Source organism: Balaenoptera physalus (assembly GCF_965194825.1).
Source record: "Balaenoptera physalus genome assembly, chromosome: 2".
In the NCBI taxonomy this organism is placed as follows: Eukaryota; Metazoa; Chordata; class Mammalia; order Artiodactyla; family Balaenopteridae; genus Balaenoptera; species Balaenoptera physalus.
In genome coordinates, this window is record NC_138883.1 from 61,459,131 (window position 1) to 61,479,016 (window position 19,886).

The 19,886-nt window shown below is 34.1% G+C and overlaps 1 protein-coding gene across 16 annotated transcripts in view; it reads right to left on the reverse strand.

The window, feature by feature from the left end:
• Positions 1-19,886, reverse strand: part of MIPOL1 (mirror-image polydactyly 1) — a 336,357-nt gene that overhangs the window by 124,001 nt on the left and 192,470 nt on the right. For 15 of the 16 annotated variants that reach the window (XR_014261134.1, XM_082452167.1, XM_082452168.1 and 12 more), the window contains one exon: positions 863-957. Coding sequence is in view for 15 of the 16 variants with exons in the window: in XM_082452167.1 (XP_082308293.1) it covers positions 863-957 (95 nt within the window). In the remaining variant the exon portion in view is untranslated. Of the gene's footprint in view, positions 1-862; positions 958-11,999; positions 13,511-19,886 lie in introns of those variants that run through there. The other variant, XM_082452169.1, reaches the window with a different exon arrangement.

Here is a 19,886-nt window from a genome sequence, read left to right on the forward strand (position 1 = left end):
AATGGCACATGTATTTTATTTCAGTAAAACTGATTTTGATTTAATTACATTTTATGCACTTATATTTTAAGAGGGGGATCAAATTTTAAAAAAATCTTTCAATAACCTACAGCTCCAGTTAGTGAATTCTTACATTTCAGACGAGGTTTTTAAAATCTTTGTGAGTATTAAAAAATATGCAGGGCATTGTACCTCACTTTTCAAACCTTTTTTTTTTTTTAAACTATGATCCACTGTGAGAATATATATTTTAAATATAGCCCAAGACACAATCTTATTTCTCTCTCACACAACACAAAACTGAAACAAAAATATCACAAAACAATATTCACCCTTTCTGCACTCTGACATTTTCTATTCTATTTCTTTTCATTAAAAAATGCCAGTGTGACCTACTGAATTAATTTCACAACTACTCTTGGAGCATAAATTAAATAAGTCTTAAAAATCCTTTAGTGGCCTTCCTTTAGAAACTTCTCACACTATGATAGGTGAAAGCCTATTATTACTGCTTTTCATGTACTATTTAAAAAATGTACGCCATCATTTTAGAGGTGTCATTTAGATGAGCAAATTGTTCAAGAGCTAAGCAGGTGCCATTTAGACAACTAGTTAAGAGTTATGTAAATTTTATAATTCCCATTTTATAATGGGAGTCTAAACTTATACTTTACCAAATGCAGGAAGGAAAAAAGGTACAATAATTAATATTTTATGCCTGAATCATTTTGAAACTACACAAATGTCTTAAGTGAATAATGTTTAATTTCATTGAGGTATTTCCTCATTCACCACTATAAAATTAGGTAGAAACATTTCCCAGACTAACATTTATTTATGCCTAGGATAAAAAGAATTTTACCTGTAGTAAACTCGAAGTGTCTGGATTTCTTCTTCCAGTTTTTTGTATTGTTGAACTGCAGTTTCTCTGGCTTGTTGCATAGCTAACAACTTTGCCTGCAATTAATTAATATTTTAAGAAATTTAATATTGGTTTGGTACATTAAAATACAGTACTATAGTATGAATAGAAGTCTTTAATTTCTGGGAGTTTAAAACCTATCATATTTTTAGTAGTGGTTCATAACTTCCCACAAAATAATCCAATTATATTAATAACAGAAATACTAAAGACATGAACATATTAAATTTACCAACTTTGCTCATTACTAAACTTCAACCTTATTCATCTGTATCATCAGATATATGCCTTTCTGCAATGTTTAACTTTATACACAGAATTCAGAAAGTGGAACGTGGGTTCAGAGCATTATCTAGAGATAAGCACAGTGGGTGTTTCACATATAAATTTTATGTGGCTCCACTGCCTGATTGCTAGATTTTCTTTTAACTTTATTAATAGAAACTCAGAAAATTCTAAATATGTTAAGCCATCTTTGATATTTAACATGAAAAAAAATACACAAGACTACAACCTGATTCTTACAGATATGATTTAACCTCTTCAATTCCTTTTCTGCAGAAAAAAAGAAAATCTCTAAAGGGAGAATGGCAGCAATCTTGAATGTTAGAAATATTTTATTCAAGGGATGTTATTGTTCATCTCTGCCTATAATACTCAAATTTTAAAGAGTCTTAATCAGTTTTTCAATAGGGTTCAAACTAGTAATTTTAAAAGAATTGTTACCTTCCAACCATCATTCCCACTGAATTTCAGGCATAGTCAAAAGGAGTTATCAACCCAACTTTTAAAGTATGGTACTGGTAAGTCAGATTTCAGTTTTGTTTATTCAAAGTTTAATTTCCATGAAAAGGCTATCTTTCACTTTAAATGGTGTTTGATAGATAACACAAAGCAAACTGGTATCACATACCTCACAAACTACACTAATTGTAATAATTAAAAAGTAATCAAAAGTTGGAGGCAGAAATTCACTAATTTTGCTGAAATCATATGACTTCACTAAAATTATTTTCTTGCATAAGAATGAAGTCACAAGACAAATTGTGAAATCTGATCATAGGAAAATTAATGAGTGTAATATAAATGAACATTAGACAATGCCACTTTTCTATTTTAATAATGCAGAATTATAAAAGCATGTAGCAGTTTACATCTTTGTATATAAAATTAGGCACTAAATTAATTAATTAGTTCTCTATCTGGGCTAGCAAATTCTAACAAAGAGTTACTTTTTAATTAAATTTAAGATGTTTGAGTGCTTGCTTCAACATGTCACATTTTAGAATTATAGATGAAACATTCTCAAAAATTATTAAAAAAGCATGTAAAGCTGGTTCTTGACGCCAATAATTAACAGCTTTGCCAGTTTTGAGTATACTATAATATGTGATTGAAATGGTAACTTGGAAGACAAGATACTCAATGTGACTAATAACAAATCAAAAAGAATTGCCCAAAAAAGGATATATCACATTCAACTTACAAAACATCAGACATCCTGTTGCATGCAATTTAAGAAATATCAAATATTTGACAGGTAACTGAGAATTTGCTAAATAAATATGTGACAATGTTAAATACCTTAGATGATTATTTTGAAGATTTTGTACCTGGTACTTCTGCAAAAAGCAAACCAAAACCCCCCCAAAAACCCAAACCAAGAAACAAAACCAACAGTGTTCTAGCAGGAAAAAGTCATAACAAAGATTCTGCCTAAGAAATTTCTGCAATGAAAATGAGATCGTGAGAACTGTACTTAAATTCCTGTGCTTTGGTAATAATGAATATTTCACTTCTCTTCCTATATTTAGTTGGCTACGAAGATTTGGTGTTGCTTCATAGCAATCCACTTAATTTATTAATTCCAAATGCCTAATCTTGTATCTAGGCCCTGGTGACTATGTTCAAAGTTATTATAAACTTTCTGGCATTACAAGCTCCTTCCGCTACTTTATCAGATATACGCTTACCTGGTCAACTTTGCCACAGTGATCCTGTTCAGTCTTGGTGGCTAGGATGAACTTCCTTCCCCACTACCTCAGGTATATCTGATCTAGATCGTTCAAACTGAGTAGTCTATCCCACTAGGCCCAGAAGAAAACTGAATCTTGATGAGGTCATTTGTATCCTGGATCCCGGTACACCAGACAGATCTAGATCCATTTCTTGGACTTCCTGGGTACATAAATCTTTTTTTTTTTTTTTTTTGGCTTAGGCTAGTTTGAGTTGGATTTATGGTATATGCAATGTAAGAAAATTTAACTAACTTAAATGTGCCACTTACGTCTACTGCGTTTCCTGCTTCCATTACTAATATCATATAATTCCACCACATTACAAGTCAAAAATATATTTCATCTCAAAAACAAAAAATTAGCAAACAACATACTTTTCCTGTTTCTCTGTCATCATATTTCCCATATTTCTGGTAATTACTTGTAAATCTCCCACCCCCAATCTTCAGTACTACAAATCTCCTTCTGAGATTTCCAGTTACCTGTTTGTTGTATATCCTTCCAGAAATAGCCTATACACATACAAGCATATATGTATATTTGCAACTAAATACATCTATTTACAATATTGATGGTACTCTTTACACACTGTTAAAAACCTTGTTTCAAATTTAAAAGAATTTTTGTTATTTTGCTTCCTATTAAAAAAGAAATCCTCCACCCCAACCCATATGTTGCACTCGCTAGCTGCATTCCCTTCCTTCCCTCCAACCCCCAAAGTGAATCACTTCCATGATTTTGGGTTCATCATTTTCAAGAATATTTTATACGTTTACTATGTAGTTATGTACTTACAGAAAATATATCTGATTGTTTACACATTTCTAAACTTTATATAAATGGAGTCTACACATTCGCAGACAATTGCGTTTTGGGACAGTATTATGCTTTTGACTCTTATTTGTATTAATATGTTTATCTATTCTGATTATAGTACCGTCACACGTTGTGAACATGTGCAGTACATTGGGATTATAGATATATTTGGACTTATTTTTACATGTTTTTCATATTTGGCATCCTTTTCCTTTGTTTCTTTTTTCCTCTACTTATACTGGATTAAAATATCTATATTCCCCTTTTTACTTACTATTTGGAATCTTTGTATTTATATTCTACCTTGAAATTTTGGATAAACATACTTAAAAATATATTTTTGAACAAAGCCTACAGTGAGTCAGAATTTCTATATACCATTAGCTCTCAGTATCTGTGGGTTCCACATCCACAGTTACTTGATGGCCGACTAAGGGACCTAAACATCCACAGATTTTGGTATCTGTGGGGGTCCTAGAACCAATGCCCTCCAGATAACGAGGGGCGACTGTATGGACAACTGTATGCTAAACGTTTTACACAAGTATAGCACTTTTTAAACTTGAATTTTTAGGCAAAAATTTTATTGAAGCAAAACATGCATCACATATGTAAGTATACACATGGATGAATTTTTTAGGCAGGCTTATTGAGTTATAATTTAGACAAAGTAAAAATTCACCCATTTTTGATGTACAGTTGTGTAAATTTTGAAAAATGTATAGAGTCATATAATAACAATCACAGTCAAGGTACAGAATATTTTCACTACCCCAAAATGTTCCTTCATGCAACACTGCAGTCAATGTCCTTCCTTTACATGCAGCCCCTGGCAACCACTGATGTGATTTTCACCCCTATAGGTTTCCGTTTTCTAGAACGCCATATAAATATCATATAGTAGGCAGCCTTTTGAATTTGGCTTCTTTTACTTAACGCTTTTAACATTCATTCATATTATTACATGTATCCGTAGTTCATTCCTTTATATCACTGAGCAATATTCCATGGCATGGATGTACAACAATGTGCATATTCTTTCACCAGTTGATGAATATTTGGATTGTTTCTACCTTTTGGCAGTTTTAATAAAGCTGCAATAAACATCTGCATATTGATCATTTTGTGGAAATACGCTTTCATTTCTCTTACTTACATAAACACCAAGGACTGGAATTGCTGGGTCCCATGATAAGTGTGTGTGTTTATATACTTTAAAAGTTATGTATTCTATTAAGTTATATACATTATAAAGAAACTGCCAAATGTGCTGCCTAAATTGATAAAACTTAAAAACATCTGTGCTTCAGCAAGGGAAACCATAAACAAAATGAAAAGACAACCTACAGAATGGGAGAAAATATTTGCAAATGATGCAGCCGACAAGGGATTAATTTCCAAAATATACAAACAGTTCATACAACTCAGGAACAAAAAAGAACAATCCAGTCAAAAAATGGGCAGAAAAACTAAATATGCATTTCTCCAAAGAAGACATACAGATGGCCAACAGGCACATGAAAAGATGCTCAACATCGCTAATTATTAGAGAAATGCAAATCAAAACTACAATGAGATACCACCTCACAACAGTCAGAATGTCCATCATTAAAAAGTCTACAAATAACAAATGCTGGAGAGGGTGTGGAAAAAAGGGAATCCTCCTAGACTGTTGGTGGGAATGTACGCTGGTGGAGCCACTATGGACAATAATATGAGGTTCCTCTAAAAACTAAAAATAGAGTTGCCATATGATCCAGTAATTACACTCCTGGGCATATACCCAGACAAAACTATAATTCGAAAAGATACATGCACCCTTATGTTCATAGTAGCACTATTCACAATAGCCAAGACATGGAAACAACCTAAATGTCCACTGACAGATGAATGGGTAAAGAAGATACATATACACAATGGAATACTACTCAGTCATAAAAAAGAATGAAATAATGCCATTTTAGCATCATGGATGGAACTAGAGCTTATCATACTAAGTGAAGTAACTCAGAAAGAGAAAGACAAATACCATATGATATCATTTACATGTGGAATCTAAAATATGCCACAAATGAACTTATCTGTGAAACAGAAACAGACTCATAGACATAGAAAACAGACTTGTGGTTACCAAGGGGGAGGTGGGTGGCAGAGGGATGGAGTGGGAGTTTGGGGTGAGCAGATGCAAACTATTATATATACAACAGATAAATAACAAGGTCTTACTGTATAGCACAGGGAACTATTTTCAAAGTCCTGTGATAAATCATAATGGAAAAGAATATAAAAAAGAATGTATATATACATATGTATAACTGAATCATTTTGCTGTACAGCAGAAATTAACACAACACTGTAAATCAACTATACTTCAATAAAAAACAAAACAAGGGCTTCCGTGGTGGTGCAGTGGTTAAGAATCTGCCTGCCAATGCAGGGGACACGGGTTTGAGCCCTGGTCCGGGAAGATCCCACATGCCGTGGAGCAACTAAGCCTGTGCGCCACAACTACTGAGCCTGCGCTCTAGAGCCCATGAGCCACAACTACTGAGCCTGCCGCGTGCCACAACTACTGAACCCCGTGTGCCTAAAGCCTGTGCTCCACAATAAGAGAAGCCCCCGCTTGCCACAACTAGAGAAAGCCCGCGTGCAGCAACGAAGACCCAACACAGCCAAAAATAAATAAATAAATGTATAAAAAACAAAACAAAACAAAAAGCATTTGTGGTTAACTATCAATACAATAGCAATGCCATTTGTTGAATGCCTTCTATGGGTTGGACATTGTACCAAGTACTTGAAATCCATTACTATAGTCTATCCTCACAATCAATCTATGAGATAGCTCCTAGTATCCCTATTTTACAGGTGATAAAACTGAGGTTCATGAACATTAAGCAACTTGTAAATATAACAGAGCTAGTGACTGACAGAACTCAAATACATATTCAAGCTTATTTGGTCCAAAATACATATTTCTCCCTTATACTTCAATATACAGCATTCTGGGATGTGTGTGTGTATGTGTGTGTGTTGTACCTTTTCTCTTTTTTTATTTCCAGTTTTATTAAGATATAATTGACATACAACATTGTATTAATTTTAGGTGTACAACATAATGATTTGGTGTATATACATATTGCAAAATAAACACCACAATAAGTTTAGTTAACATCCGTCACCTCACATGATTACAAATTTTTTTTCTTCTGATGAAAAGTTTTATGATTTACTCTCGTAGTAACTTTCAAATATATGATTCAGTATTGTTACTATGCTGTACATTATCACTTCTCCAGAACTTATTTACCTTAAATGACTGAAAAAAAATGTTGGTTAACTAATGTTAGGTTAACCTTTTAATTAAGTATCTCATTATTCTTAAACTATATCTATCTTCAGCAATGCCATCTAAATAGGACAACCATTCGTACTACTACTGGATTAGAAATGAACTACATCGTTTACTACTGGATTGGAAATGAACTACATCGTTTCCTTAGAATTTTACCTAGTAATGTGGAATGACAAAGAAAAGACTACACTATTCACATCACTGAACACTATTTGTTACGGATATTGTGGAGAAACCACTTTTATCTTACTTTAAAATCTTGTTATGTTTGTTTTTGAATGTGTTTTTAATAGTAATAGTCTGATACAGTTAAGCCTTCCTTTGGAACCTGCAAGACCATTAACAGAAATCTGTTTTTATCAGAGAACAGAGGCATTTGATCTTTTTTTTTTTTTTAACATCTTTATTGGAGTATAATTGCTTTACAATGGTGTGTTAGTTTCTGCTTTATAACAAAGTGAATCAGCTATACATATACATATATCCCCATATCCCATCCCTCTTGCATCTCCCTCCCACCCCTCCCTAACCCACCCCTCTAGGGGGTCACAAAGCACCCAGCTGATCTCTCAGTGCTACGTAACTGCTTCCCACTAGCTATGTATTTTACATTTGGTAGTATATATAAGTCCATAGGCATCTGATCTTATGTGTGATATCTGCTAAATAAAGAAACATATAGCACAAATTAAATCACGGAATCAAATAATGTTAGACCTGAAAAGGATCTCAGAGGTAATACAGTCCCCTACTTTTTTTAGGTGAGGAAACTTTTGCTAATACAACATGTTTAGGGAAACATTTGGAAATTGTTCAAGGTTTCATAGCTGGTTAGAAGAAAAGTTGGAACTAGAATACAACTATCTGGAAAATATTGCTTATTATTAACATGTAATTAACATGTGTGTTAATTGTTTTTTGTTTTTTTTTTTAAATTTTATTTATTTATTTTTGGTCGTGTTGGGTCTTCGTTTCTGTGCGAGGGCTTTCTCTAATTGCGGCAAGTGGGGGCCACTCTTCATTGCGGTGCGCGGGCCTCTCACCATCGCGGCCTCTCTTGTTGCGGAGCACAGGCTCCAGACGCGCAGGCTCAGTAGTTGTGGCTCACGGGCCCAGTTGCTCCGTGGCATGTGGGATCTTCCCAGACCAGGGCTCGAACCCGTGTCCCCCTGCACTGGCAGGCAGATTCTCAACCACTGCGCCACCAGGGAAGCCCGTGTTAATTGTTTTAATAGAAGTGTTTTACAGAGTAACCACAAGTATATAGACTGTGCTACATTATTAAACACATCTGTAAGATACCTTATTAGATGTTTTCAAACAATATGTCTAATTACACAATTGCTCAAACAATATGACTATAGCCATTCTAGTATTTGACTTTTGAACCTCAGAAGCATGTTAAGAACCTAGTAAAGAAACACTGCGAAAGGATATCTAAAAAAATTAGAAGCTACTATATCAGAAAGATACAAATTACTGATTTCAATTACATTTCCCCTTCATAGGAAGACTGGGATTGTCCACCACAGTATATCACTACAGTGTATTGCTCTTCAAAGGTTATTCCTCAGAGGTTGTTATGTTTTGTCCTCATGTCATGTCTCTCAGACCAAGGATGATCAGGTTCTAGACTTAAAAGCAGTCATATATGCACTGTCTAGTGATCTATCATCTGACATGAGAGAGGAAAGAAATGGAAACAGAAATAAAAACATTCATAGGCAGACATTGGCCTATGAGCAGTGAGAAGAAACCATGAAACAAGAGAAAAGGAGGGTAGAGAGAAGTATGCAAGAAAGAGAGCACAGCACAGTGATTAAGAACAAACTTGGGTTTGACTTCCAGCAATTAGTTCTTTGAATTATTCTATGAATAACTGAACAGGTTAGGGCCACTGAACCTCAGTTTTCTCTTTGATAAAATGGGGGTGATAATCATCACGTCTCAGGATGATTATACAATGATAAAATGAGATAACTTACCATACTATATAGCCAGATCAAAGTGAACAAATATATAAGCTGTACAATAGACACGATTGAAACTTTGATGTGAAATTATTGTGGAAATAACTTATGTCAGTAAGGAAGAGCATTGTATCAAGTAACAGGTCAATAAGGTGAGAAGGAATTGGGTTTAAAGTGTAAGTTCAAGCCATGTGGTCGTCTAAAGCATGGTTGTTAAGGACTATGATGATAGTAAATATTTTAGACTTGTGAGCCATAAAGATTCTGTTGTAACTACTCAATTATTGTTGTAAAGTGAAAGCAGCCATAGACAATATGTAAATGAACAAGCATGGCTGTATTCCAAAAAAACTTTATTTATAAAAACAGGCAGCCGGTCCAGAGGCCATAGTCTGCCGACTATGTATCTAGAGTACCAGAGACTACAGGTTTACACAGAGCCTGCTGAATATCTGTTGGTCTTTATAAGCTTTTGGTTAATGATGTCAGATACATGGGGAAATGAAGAAAGGAAATGTTTGATTTGTCTAGGTGAACATGTTTCTGGGGGCGATGAAACAAAATACCTGTAATTCATACTGTTCTAGAACAGGTTTGCCAGGGCACATAATGATAGGAAGGAAAAAAAGGAGTTAATAGTGGTTGTATGGCAACCACGAGCTTGCATGGTAACACTGCATTGTGACAGGAAACCATCTTGTCAGTGAGCCATGATTTCACCTATTGTATATAAAGCAAAATAAATGAATTTAAAAACCTTGCAGCTTTAAATTCTATTTTCCCTGATACTAATAAAGTTTCAACAGCATTCTTTTTATTTGTGTTTGCATGGCATATCTTTTTTATATCCTGTTAACGTCAATCTTCTTTACATGCCTAGGTTTAGACGTGACTACTGTAAACAGCGTAAAGGCAGACCTCAGAGATATTGCAAGTTCGGTTCCAGACCACCACAATAAAGTGAATATTGCAATAAACAAAGTGACATTAATTTTCTGGTTTCCCAGTGCATATAAATGTTATGTTTATACTATACTGTAGTCCATTAAGTATGCAACAGCATTATGTCTAAAAAAATGTGCATACCTTAATTAAAAAATACTTTATTGCTAAAAAATACTAACCATCATCTGAGCCTTCAGTGAGTCATAATCCTTTTGCAATAGTAACATCAGAGATCCCTGATCACAGATAACCATAACAAATATAATGAAAAAGTCTGAAATAGTGAGAACTATTAAAATGTGACACACAGTGAACAAATGCTGTTGGAAAAATGGCGCTGATAGACTTGCTTGACAAAGTGTTGCCACAAACCTCCAATTTGTAAAAAACTCAGTATCTGTGAAGCGCAATAAAGCAAGGTGCAATAAAATGAGGTTTGCCTGTATTTTTTTCCAGTCTAAAAATCTTTGTCTTTTAACTGGGACATTTGATCATTTTACATTTAATGTAATTACCTCTAGATTTGGGCTTAAGTATACATTCTTATTTTGTGCTTTCTATTTGCCCTGCCAGTTCTGTTACTTTTTTGTTTTAAAATTACCTTTTCTTGTTATATTTTGGGTTCTTTTATTATCACATTTCTCTTCTTTATTTGAACCTAATACTTCCTTCACATTCTTTTGACGGTTATCCCAGAAATTACAAGACTCAAGTTGACTTATCATAAATCTAATATTAATACTCCTGGACAATGAGAGGACCTAAAATCCTTTAACTCTATTTACTTTCCTCCCAATTTATTTGTTACTGTTCTTTAAATGTATTATAATTCATCTTATTTAGGTTTGAACCCCAAAGGACATTATTAATATTATTTTCTTGAGTCAATGTGCATTTATACTTGTCACTTTTTTTGTGTTTCATTCCTTCCTGGTTGGAAGGTTCCTTATGGCAGCCGTCCTCAACCTTTTTGGCACCAGGGATTGGTTTCGTGGAAGACAATTTTTCCAAGGACTGAGGGGTGGGGGGAATGGTTCAAGCGGTAATGCGAGTGATGGGGAGCAGCAGATGAAGCTTTGCTTGCTCGCCCACTGCTCACCTCCTGCTGTGAGGCCTGGTTCCTAACAGGCTGTGGACTGGTACCAGTCCATGGCCCTGGGGTTGGGGACCCCTGCCTTATGGAATCATGCTCCTTCTATTTAAAGAAAGTTTCTTTAATACAAAGCTGAAAATGACTAACTCAATTTTTAGTTGTCTGAAAATGTGTTATTTTCATGTTTTTTTCTTTTTTTGGAAATTGTATGTGATTCTTTTTCAGATTTGCCTGGTGTTTCCTAGAATACACTGTGGCTTATTCACATAGTTGTGATTCATAATCTATTTATTTAAATATTCATTGAAGCATTTTGTACATAGCTATTCTATATTCTACAGATGACTTTATTGTGTTAGTGTGTTCTCTTTTTGGGTTTGTTGTGTCTGTTGACTACCATTTATAATGGTTTTCTTTCTCATGTGCTTGATTGACCTTTGTTGTGCATTCACATTTTCCAGATAATAATTTATGGGAATTGTGCTGGACTAAATTGGCGATGCCTTTCTCTCAGGAGAACTTGTGTCTGTTTCATCAGGGAGTCAGTAGGGACAATTCCTAGATAAAGTTCAAGGAGTCTGGATTAATGCTGCAGTTTCTGGCTCAGATTGGGATCCCAAGTGAAGATCAAAGTACTTCTATAGATGTTTGCCCCTGGTGTAGCTGGGGTACACTTGTTTGCTTACCATTGGAGAGGGGGATGTTTCTGGTTCAACTCCCAATTTTTTGGTGAAGTAAAATCTTTGGAAGCTTTCGTCTAGTTTTTGTGAGTCTAGCAATGCATGAATTAGATTTTGTCCAGGACCTGGCAGGTCAGCAGCAGAACGGTCGCCACAGTATGTTTTTGCCACACTTCAGGAAGGAAAAGCCTATATTGAAATTTAACACATATTATGCAATCAAAAGTAGACCAAACTGTTTTTATAATTTAATGTTTGGAATTCTCACATTTGGTACATTAACTGGATTTAATTATTTTAATAGTTTAATAATTTTCCTGAATTGCTTTTCAATAGAAAAGATACAAGAGAAGGTTTCAGATTGCCACTTGCAAGCCCTTCTCTGAGAACAACCCACTGTGTGGCTATCCAGTCTAAAATCCAAATATATGAAATGTAAAGTAAAATTTTGAACACAGTCACCCTAACAATATTTTCAATATCATAACTTTTAAGCTCTGTATTAACTAGTGTGACATGATTAGTATTTCTTTTGCTTCCTGTCTTTAAACAATAGCCTCTTTGTTCTACAATAAATACAATATAATATAAGAATGAAAACTATTTAAAACAGTTTAATGGTCAGAATCACTACAGCAGCTAGCATGGTTCAGTTGAGTGATAAACTGTATCATAAGCTTGTTAGATGTCTGATTTCCAATAACTGCCACATATTCTAATTTAACAAATACTTAGGAGTTATCATAGTCTTGTTTATTTTAAAGGGGAAAAGTATATATAAGTAATTATTTAATTGATAAAATGTTGAAAAGTAGAAATTGAAACATTCCCCATTAACTACCTTTAACAACGTGAATCCTTCAGGAAAAAAAATTCCTTGTGGTGGGAGAACCACTTCTTAGGAAATTATTTACTTAAACCTCTCAGGTTTTAAGGTTATAAATAACAGTTAGTGTCAGAACCAGAATTTGAGTACAGAACTCTTAACTATCCATTAAATAAACAATCCTGAGTCTGTGCATTAACTACTTTGCCGACCTCTTCTCCAACTTTTAACAAGCTGTTATAGCCTATTGTGATGACTCTAAAGGTAACATAGTTTACTCCAATTTGTAGCTCTTTTTCTGTTCACTGTCATTTATTTTAAAGTCTTATTTTTGTGCTTTTATTTTTAGTGTATGATATCATTCAATTTTTAAGCCATAGTAATTTAACATATTTAATTTGAACCATTTCTTTGTCCATTAATTCAGACTGTGGAGGCTCTATCTTTTCCACTGAATGAACTCTATCTCAGAAGATACTACCTTGATCTTAAATTTGTTGCTAGTTAGATCCCATTAGATGTCTGGCTCCCAGGACTTCTTGACTATACCTCTGAAAGTCATTTATACCGATATGTACAAAACCACTGACCATCTCACTGGCTTCACTAATAATCTATCCATCATTTAATGAGATTTGCTTCTTTTAATGTCTAGAAAACAAGTTAATCATGCAGTATTCATAGTCTTCAGAGAATATCCATTAAATTATTGATTTTCTGTCTATCACACCACTTGTTCTTGAGGTTATTTCCTCTGGAAAAAAAAAATATATGCAAGAAAACACTTAAAGCATCAGCTGGAATGTGAGTTCCCCCCAAAAGTCCATTCTCCTTTCTCATGGCATGATACATTCCTTTCACCAAGCTTGCTCTCTCTGGTACTACCTAAGAACATGAGCACACAGAGAAAATTAAATTCTTATTTAAACTCAAGATGCAAACATTTCCCAAAATGACAATATTCCCCTCCTTTACAGGAGCTGTAAACATTTCTCTATAGGCCGGTGCTCTTCTATTTAGTTAGAATTTTAGTCAGCAGTATTTTGTTTATTTGTTCAGGATCGTGTATGTTTTTCACTACATCTATAATACACTTCACCACCTGAACACCTGCTGAACTAAACTTAAACTTGTCCTGCCAGCAAGAAATTTTGAAATTATGCAATCTGCAATTCAGTCCACGGCAAGCACTTGGGTAGAATTTCTTCTATACCTTTCAACATACCTAACAACAATTAAAGAACTGCCTGCGTAGAAATATTGCCAACTGAAAAGTTAGTGAAGCGAGTTTAATCAAGTGAACTTGAGTAACATTTTTGCTAAGGAATTTTCTAATACTCATATTAAATGAGTACCGTAATCACTGTCTATCAGATTAACCTTAACATTAATCTAAAATTTTATGAATGTATTAAAAGGAAAATCACTATGATCATGTAATTTCTAATTAATAAAAATATCATTCACTGTAAAGTTTTTATATATATAGGCTATAAAGAAAATGTAAGACTATGGAAAAGGCTACTGAAAAATCAGCCATGATAACTGGAAAAACATATTCTTATACAAAGGAAAACAGCATCTTAATAAGTTACATTCTACGTGGAAATTTTTAAATAGGTAAACATTAATATGTAACTAGCAAAAATTACAATTATATAAAACATAAATATAAAGCTTTATAACCAAGGTTATATGAAAGATATTTTTACTGAAATAGTTCATAATTAAATAAGAGTACTAAGAAATTTCAAAGAAAAGAAATGTTAATTTATAAGTCTCTCATTTGTGAAACCATTTTACTCTGGTTTCTAACACTAAGCCAGTAAATTTCCTAGTCATCTTAAAAATCAACAAGAAATAACTGAAGTTATCTGAATTAAAGACGAAGTTTTAAAAAAGACCAAGACACATTTTAAAGAAAAACAGAGGAAGCAAGATTTCACATACAAATTAAAAGTTTTCTTGAATACTTTAAGTTGACATAGAGGCATTAAACAAAGCAACTGAAGTTTTTAAGAGATGACAAAACAAAGGAAGAGAAACTGCTAAACCTGACTTCATTTGTGTTAATCAATATAAACATTAATTTAAACGAAAATTCTGTATATGAACGTGGAATTATTTGGGAGTTGTGTTTAAGCATGTGAAAAGCATAAAAAAAGAGAATTCCCTGTTTCCTTTTGGATGCTGCAGACAACAGCAACACAGCCTAGGGCACACTGCTGCGGATTTTAGCTGTTGTATGGAACTACTCAAAATGCTTTTGATCCATTTTATCTTGCAAGTTAGCAAAGAAATGTTGCAATAAGAAACACCAACAAAGATCTGAAAAAGTTAAGCTCTGGATTACCATATTGTGTTCTCTTGCCATTCAATGCTTCATACAAAGGCAGTGGTGTTCAAAGTAAGGGAAAAAAAGTGGAGGGAGAGAGAAAAAAGAGAAACTGGTTTCAGAGAGAGCAAAGCACAAAGTAAATAATATTCTTCTACATCCCTTCTTTCACAGATTGGATGTTAAAAGAGTTGCAGCAATTAGGCTTTTGTTAATTACCAGCTGTTGAAACAGATGTGTTGACTATCCTTATTAGCCAACAGTTGGGTGGGAAGAACAATTGATGCTCCCTAAAACCAACAGCCAGCTGCTCTGCAGTAATTATCTCCAATTAATAATACAGGTGATAAAGGCAAAAAGCTCCTATCCCACTGTTTCAATAACTTTGGTAGTTTTAATAACTATGGCTCTATCATTACACAGTAATAGAGAATACATTTATTACAACAAGTAAGGTTGTGTATTTGACTCGCATTAACCCTATGGTAGTTTCCATTATGCAATTTCTGGAGAAGGAAATCAGACAAGTGCTAAGAGTAGAAGCAGACATTCGGTAGGCTTTTATTTATCATATTTCAAATGTCACTGCCAACTTACTTCTCTAGTACTAACAATAATAGCTAAGCATTAAGTTCTTTGAAAAAGAGAAGCATAACTAAAATCTGTTCTTTTTGATTTCCAGGTGTTTTCACTGATCATGTTTTATATTCAGTTCACTGAAGCAATATATTTCCTCTTGGTAGGACTAAATATCAGTGTCTTGTTCCCTAGTTTACATTTCCTCAGTGACTGGTAGAAGCAATTTTACCAAACCCAAAAAGAATTTACTTCATAGAAGTAAACATTATTTTATGTACACAAAGAGATCAGCAAAGCAAACAAGCAAGCAGGAAAACAAAACATAAAACCTTACTTTTATTTTGTAGACATCATCTTATACAATATTCAAGTTTCTAATTATGATGATGTTAAAAAAGAAACATCACAATGGAGCAGACTAATAAAATAGGAATAATTATATGTATAAAAATTACTTTTCCTATTTTCTATTGTCAAATGTTCATATTAAAATTTCACTTAACAGAAATGTAAAACAAAGATTTTAAACAAGCCAGGTATCCATCTCTATCCTACAAAAAGGTATCTACAAGAATTTACAACCGTATCTATTCACTAATTAGAGAACACTTAAAGACACTGTCTTTCTGAAAACAAGGATTAGAGCTGGATGAATACACCCCTTTCACAAACCTTCCTCATGTCTCTGTTGGGTCATCATAAGCAGCTTGTTCTTCCAGAGTTAAATACAAAAGCTACTGATTATCAGTTCTGAACGCCCTCAGTTAGGCATCAGGACAATTAATAGGGACAGAAACTTTAAAAAACATGTAAATAAATCATTTCACCAAAAGAGGCTGTAATAAAAAAAAATAATGAACAAAGGCAAACTTTCTATAGAAATATTATTTAGGTTGCCACTTGGGCACTCTGGCTTTCCAATATGAAAAATCAGAAGCTTGCCACATTCCATGTAATTACTGGACTTTCAATATTTATATAATTATATAATTACAAACAAGAGAGATAAGCACATTACAAAAAAAGAGAAAGATGGCACATTTCTATGAAACCAATTTCCCATGAAAATTTGTAATATTTAAAACTATATAATTCATAAGGAAGCTCCTGATATATAGAAGCTAGCAAAATGTGCAAATAGAGGAGCAAACTGTTGGTTTTAATGTCTGGACATCTTTATTAGGCTGTAGAATTTATTCTGTGATTTCTCCGTTCTAATACAAGACCTAATTTCTCACATAGTACTGTTAAGAGCAAACATCTACCCTGACACTGGAGCAGTCCTCCTTTCCCTCTGCACTATGCAGGAATACTGGAAAAGTACACACGTGACACAGCAGCTGATCATGCTTTCTCTTCTCTGTGGAAAGGTACAGGTTGTAGTTACCATCCAAGGCAGCCATAGCTACTACTGAAGCAAGAGGGCCGTCCTCTCATTATATCCTAGGTGACCTAAACACAGGGAAGGCAGAAGTGAAACCTACTCCTAAACTCACTGCTGTTTAAAAATAAGCCAGGAAATATATATCCGCTCTCTTCCACAAAAAAAAAGAATGGCAATATGTAGTGAATATCTGATTGCTGCACACGATTCCTCTAAATGCTGCTTTTTTTGAAATTTAAAAATACCTAGGGATAACTCAGAACAGTACTCAAGTATTCACAGCTAATTTCAACAGGGGGTGCTTCAGATATCTTATTTTCATGCCAATTTCAATGCATTTCAATTTAAGAATTTTACTGTATGATTTAATAACCTGGGATACACATCTGCATTTTCTCATTCATAACATACATTTCCACTGTTCAGCATGCCTTTCCCACCTTGCTCACTGGCACACTCATTAACTTGCTCTGCATTCTTTCAAATCTCCCCACAAAAACTGTTCTTTGGGGCTTCCCTGGTGGCGCAGTGGTTGAGAATCTGCCTGCCAATGCAGGGGACAAGGGTTCAAGTCCTGGTCTGGGAAGATCCCATATGCCGCGGAGCAACTAGGCCCGTGAGCCACAACTACTGAGCCTGCGTGTCTGGAGCCTGTGCTCCGCAACAAGAGAGGCCACGATAGTGAGAGGCCCGTGCACCGCGATGAAGAGTGGTCCCCGCTTGCTGCAACTAGAGAAAGCCCTCGCACAGAAACGAAGACCCAACACAGCCAAAAATAAATAAATAAATAAAATTTTTAAAAAAACAAAAAAACAAAAAAAAACCTGTTCTTTGTCCTATGCTTCACTTCACCTTGTGTATATATCTATTATAGCATTCATCTAATTACATTTGCATTTTTTGTACATTTATCTACCCAATAGATGGCAAATTTCTTTTCCTTTTAGCATTTCCAGCATGTAGTATATAAGATCTTATTATATTTTCAGTGAATATAAATATTGAAAAAAAACAAAGATATCCTTGTCTACTTATTGTTCAAAAAGTAAATTTTTATAAATGTAAATCATATCATATAAAGATATGGTTTATTTAATTTAGGTTGACCTACCATGTATATCCCCATGAATAGAAAACTTTATCCTCTTAACTGAAATAATCAATTTGGCTTTACTGAATTTCATATTCCACATACTAATTCCAGTTTTACATCACCTCATAATTGATACACCTCATAAATAAAGGTAAAACCTTAAAAGTAAAAATAAGGTTTTTTAAAACCTCTTCTATCCTCACTTACCACTCCTACAGTTTACTTGAAATAGTTTAAAACTGTAGTCCATGCCATATTTTGGATTTTTCCTGTTGTATATAACATATTTTGAGAATCCTTTCTCAACGCATATCACAATTAAAATCATCTTATCACTGCTTAAATTTATCTATAAATTTTAAGGCATATTGGCTACCACTGGTTCTTATACATTATCTTTCCTTCTTTTGAGATCTGTTTTACTTTTCTTTAGGCTATAATACTTCTTCAAGTAAGGATAAGTAGGAACTTTCTTAGACTTACTTGTTAAAAAACAAAAGTCTTTGCTTTGCCCACTTGTATAAATGATATTTTGGATAGATATAGGATTCTTAGATTGCAGTATTTCCCTGTAAGATTTATTAATATAGTTGCACTGTACTACTATCAGTTTTGCAGGTGAGAAATTTAATACAAGTATGATGCTCTTTCCTTTACAAACCATTATTCCTATGCTGGAAAGGAAACATTTTCTCTTCACCAACAGAGTACAGATATTTTAGCCAGATATATCTATACACTTAACATATGTAAATAAATTTACATATGAGTAAAAAATTTATTCTACCCAGTCCTTGCGATGTACTTTCATTTTGATAACTTGAGTTTTTGTTTGGTTCAAGCGAATTTTCATCTATTATTTCTTTGAATATGGTTTCCCTTACATCTACTCCTTTCACTTCTAGAGTTACTCCTGTTTTCCACACACTAGGTTTTCTTTGTCTAGCATTTCACTCTAATTCTTTGTTTTCTCCCTTTGTTCTTCCAGATCACTAGATTTTTGTCCCTGATCATTCTGTTGTTCAAATCTCCTATGATATCTTTTTTTTAATGCTGGTCTATTTTGATCACTCCCTCAAAATATCTGACCCTTCATAAGAAGTCTTGTTTTAATTTTTAAGTTTTCTTCTTGTACTAAAACGGCTTCAACTGGAGCCAACTGTGTGGTAGAATATGGTCTTTCTCCATGCAGCAATCAAATTCTCTGAACTACATGTGGACTCTCAAGCCTATTCATATCAGCCCAAAAGGGTTCCCTCAGCACATCTGAAAACTACAGCAGTGTATTTGGAAGAGTGGTGATGAGCAAGATTTAGTAAGTAGTTTCTTCATTAGGCAGATTGGCAAGTTTCTCTTAGGGCATGATCATTAACTGGACAGAGATAGCTTCTTTCCAAGACAAGAGGGTCTACTGGAGCTCTGGTATTCAGGGCAAAAACAACTTTTATTCCACCACTTCTTTTCCTATCATTCATTCAAACTTTTAAAAGTTGTATTTGTTTTCCTTTTGTACAAATGGCAAATAGTCCTCCTTTTGGATCATAATATTGACTCCATAGGGAGTTAGTATTGATCCTGCAGGGTTCATTGAACTTTGTCCTATGCTTATCAATGACCTCCAGTCCCAGTAATTTGAACTTATGCACTTCATTCATTAAATACTCCAACAGCCTCCAAGCCAGTCTTTCCTACCTTCCTACACCTGCCCTAGTTAACTCTATTAAAACCTGTGAGATTACTTTCCTCCAACTCTGGTATTATCAAGTCACACATTTTATCATTCCTCCAGGAAAAAAACATCAGAACTGCCTTATTTCTATCATACCAAGTACAACCTCCTTTGCTTCACTTTCAAGAGTCCACTCTCTGA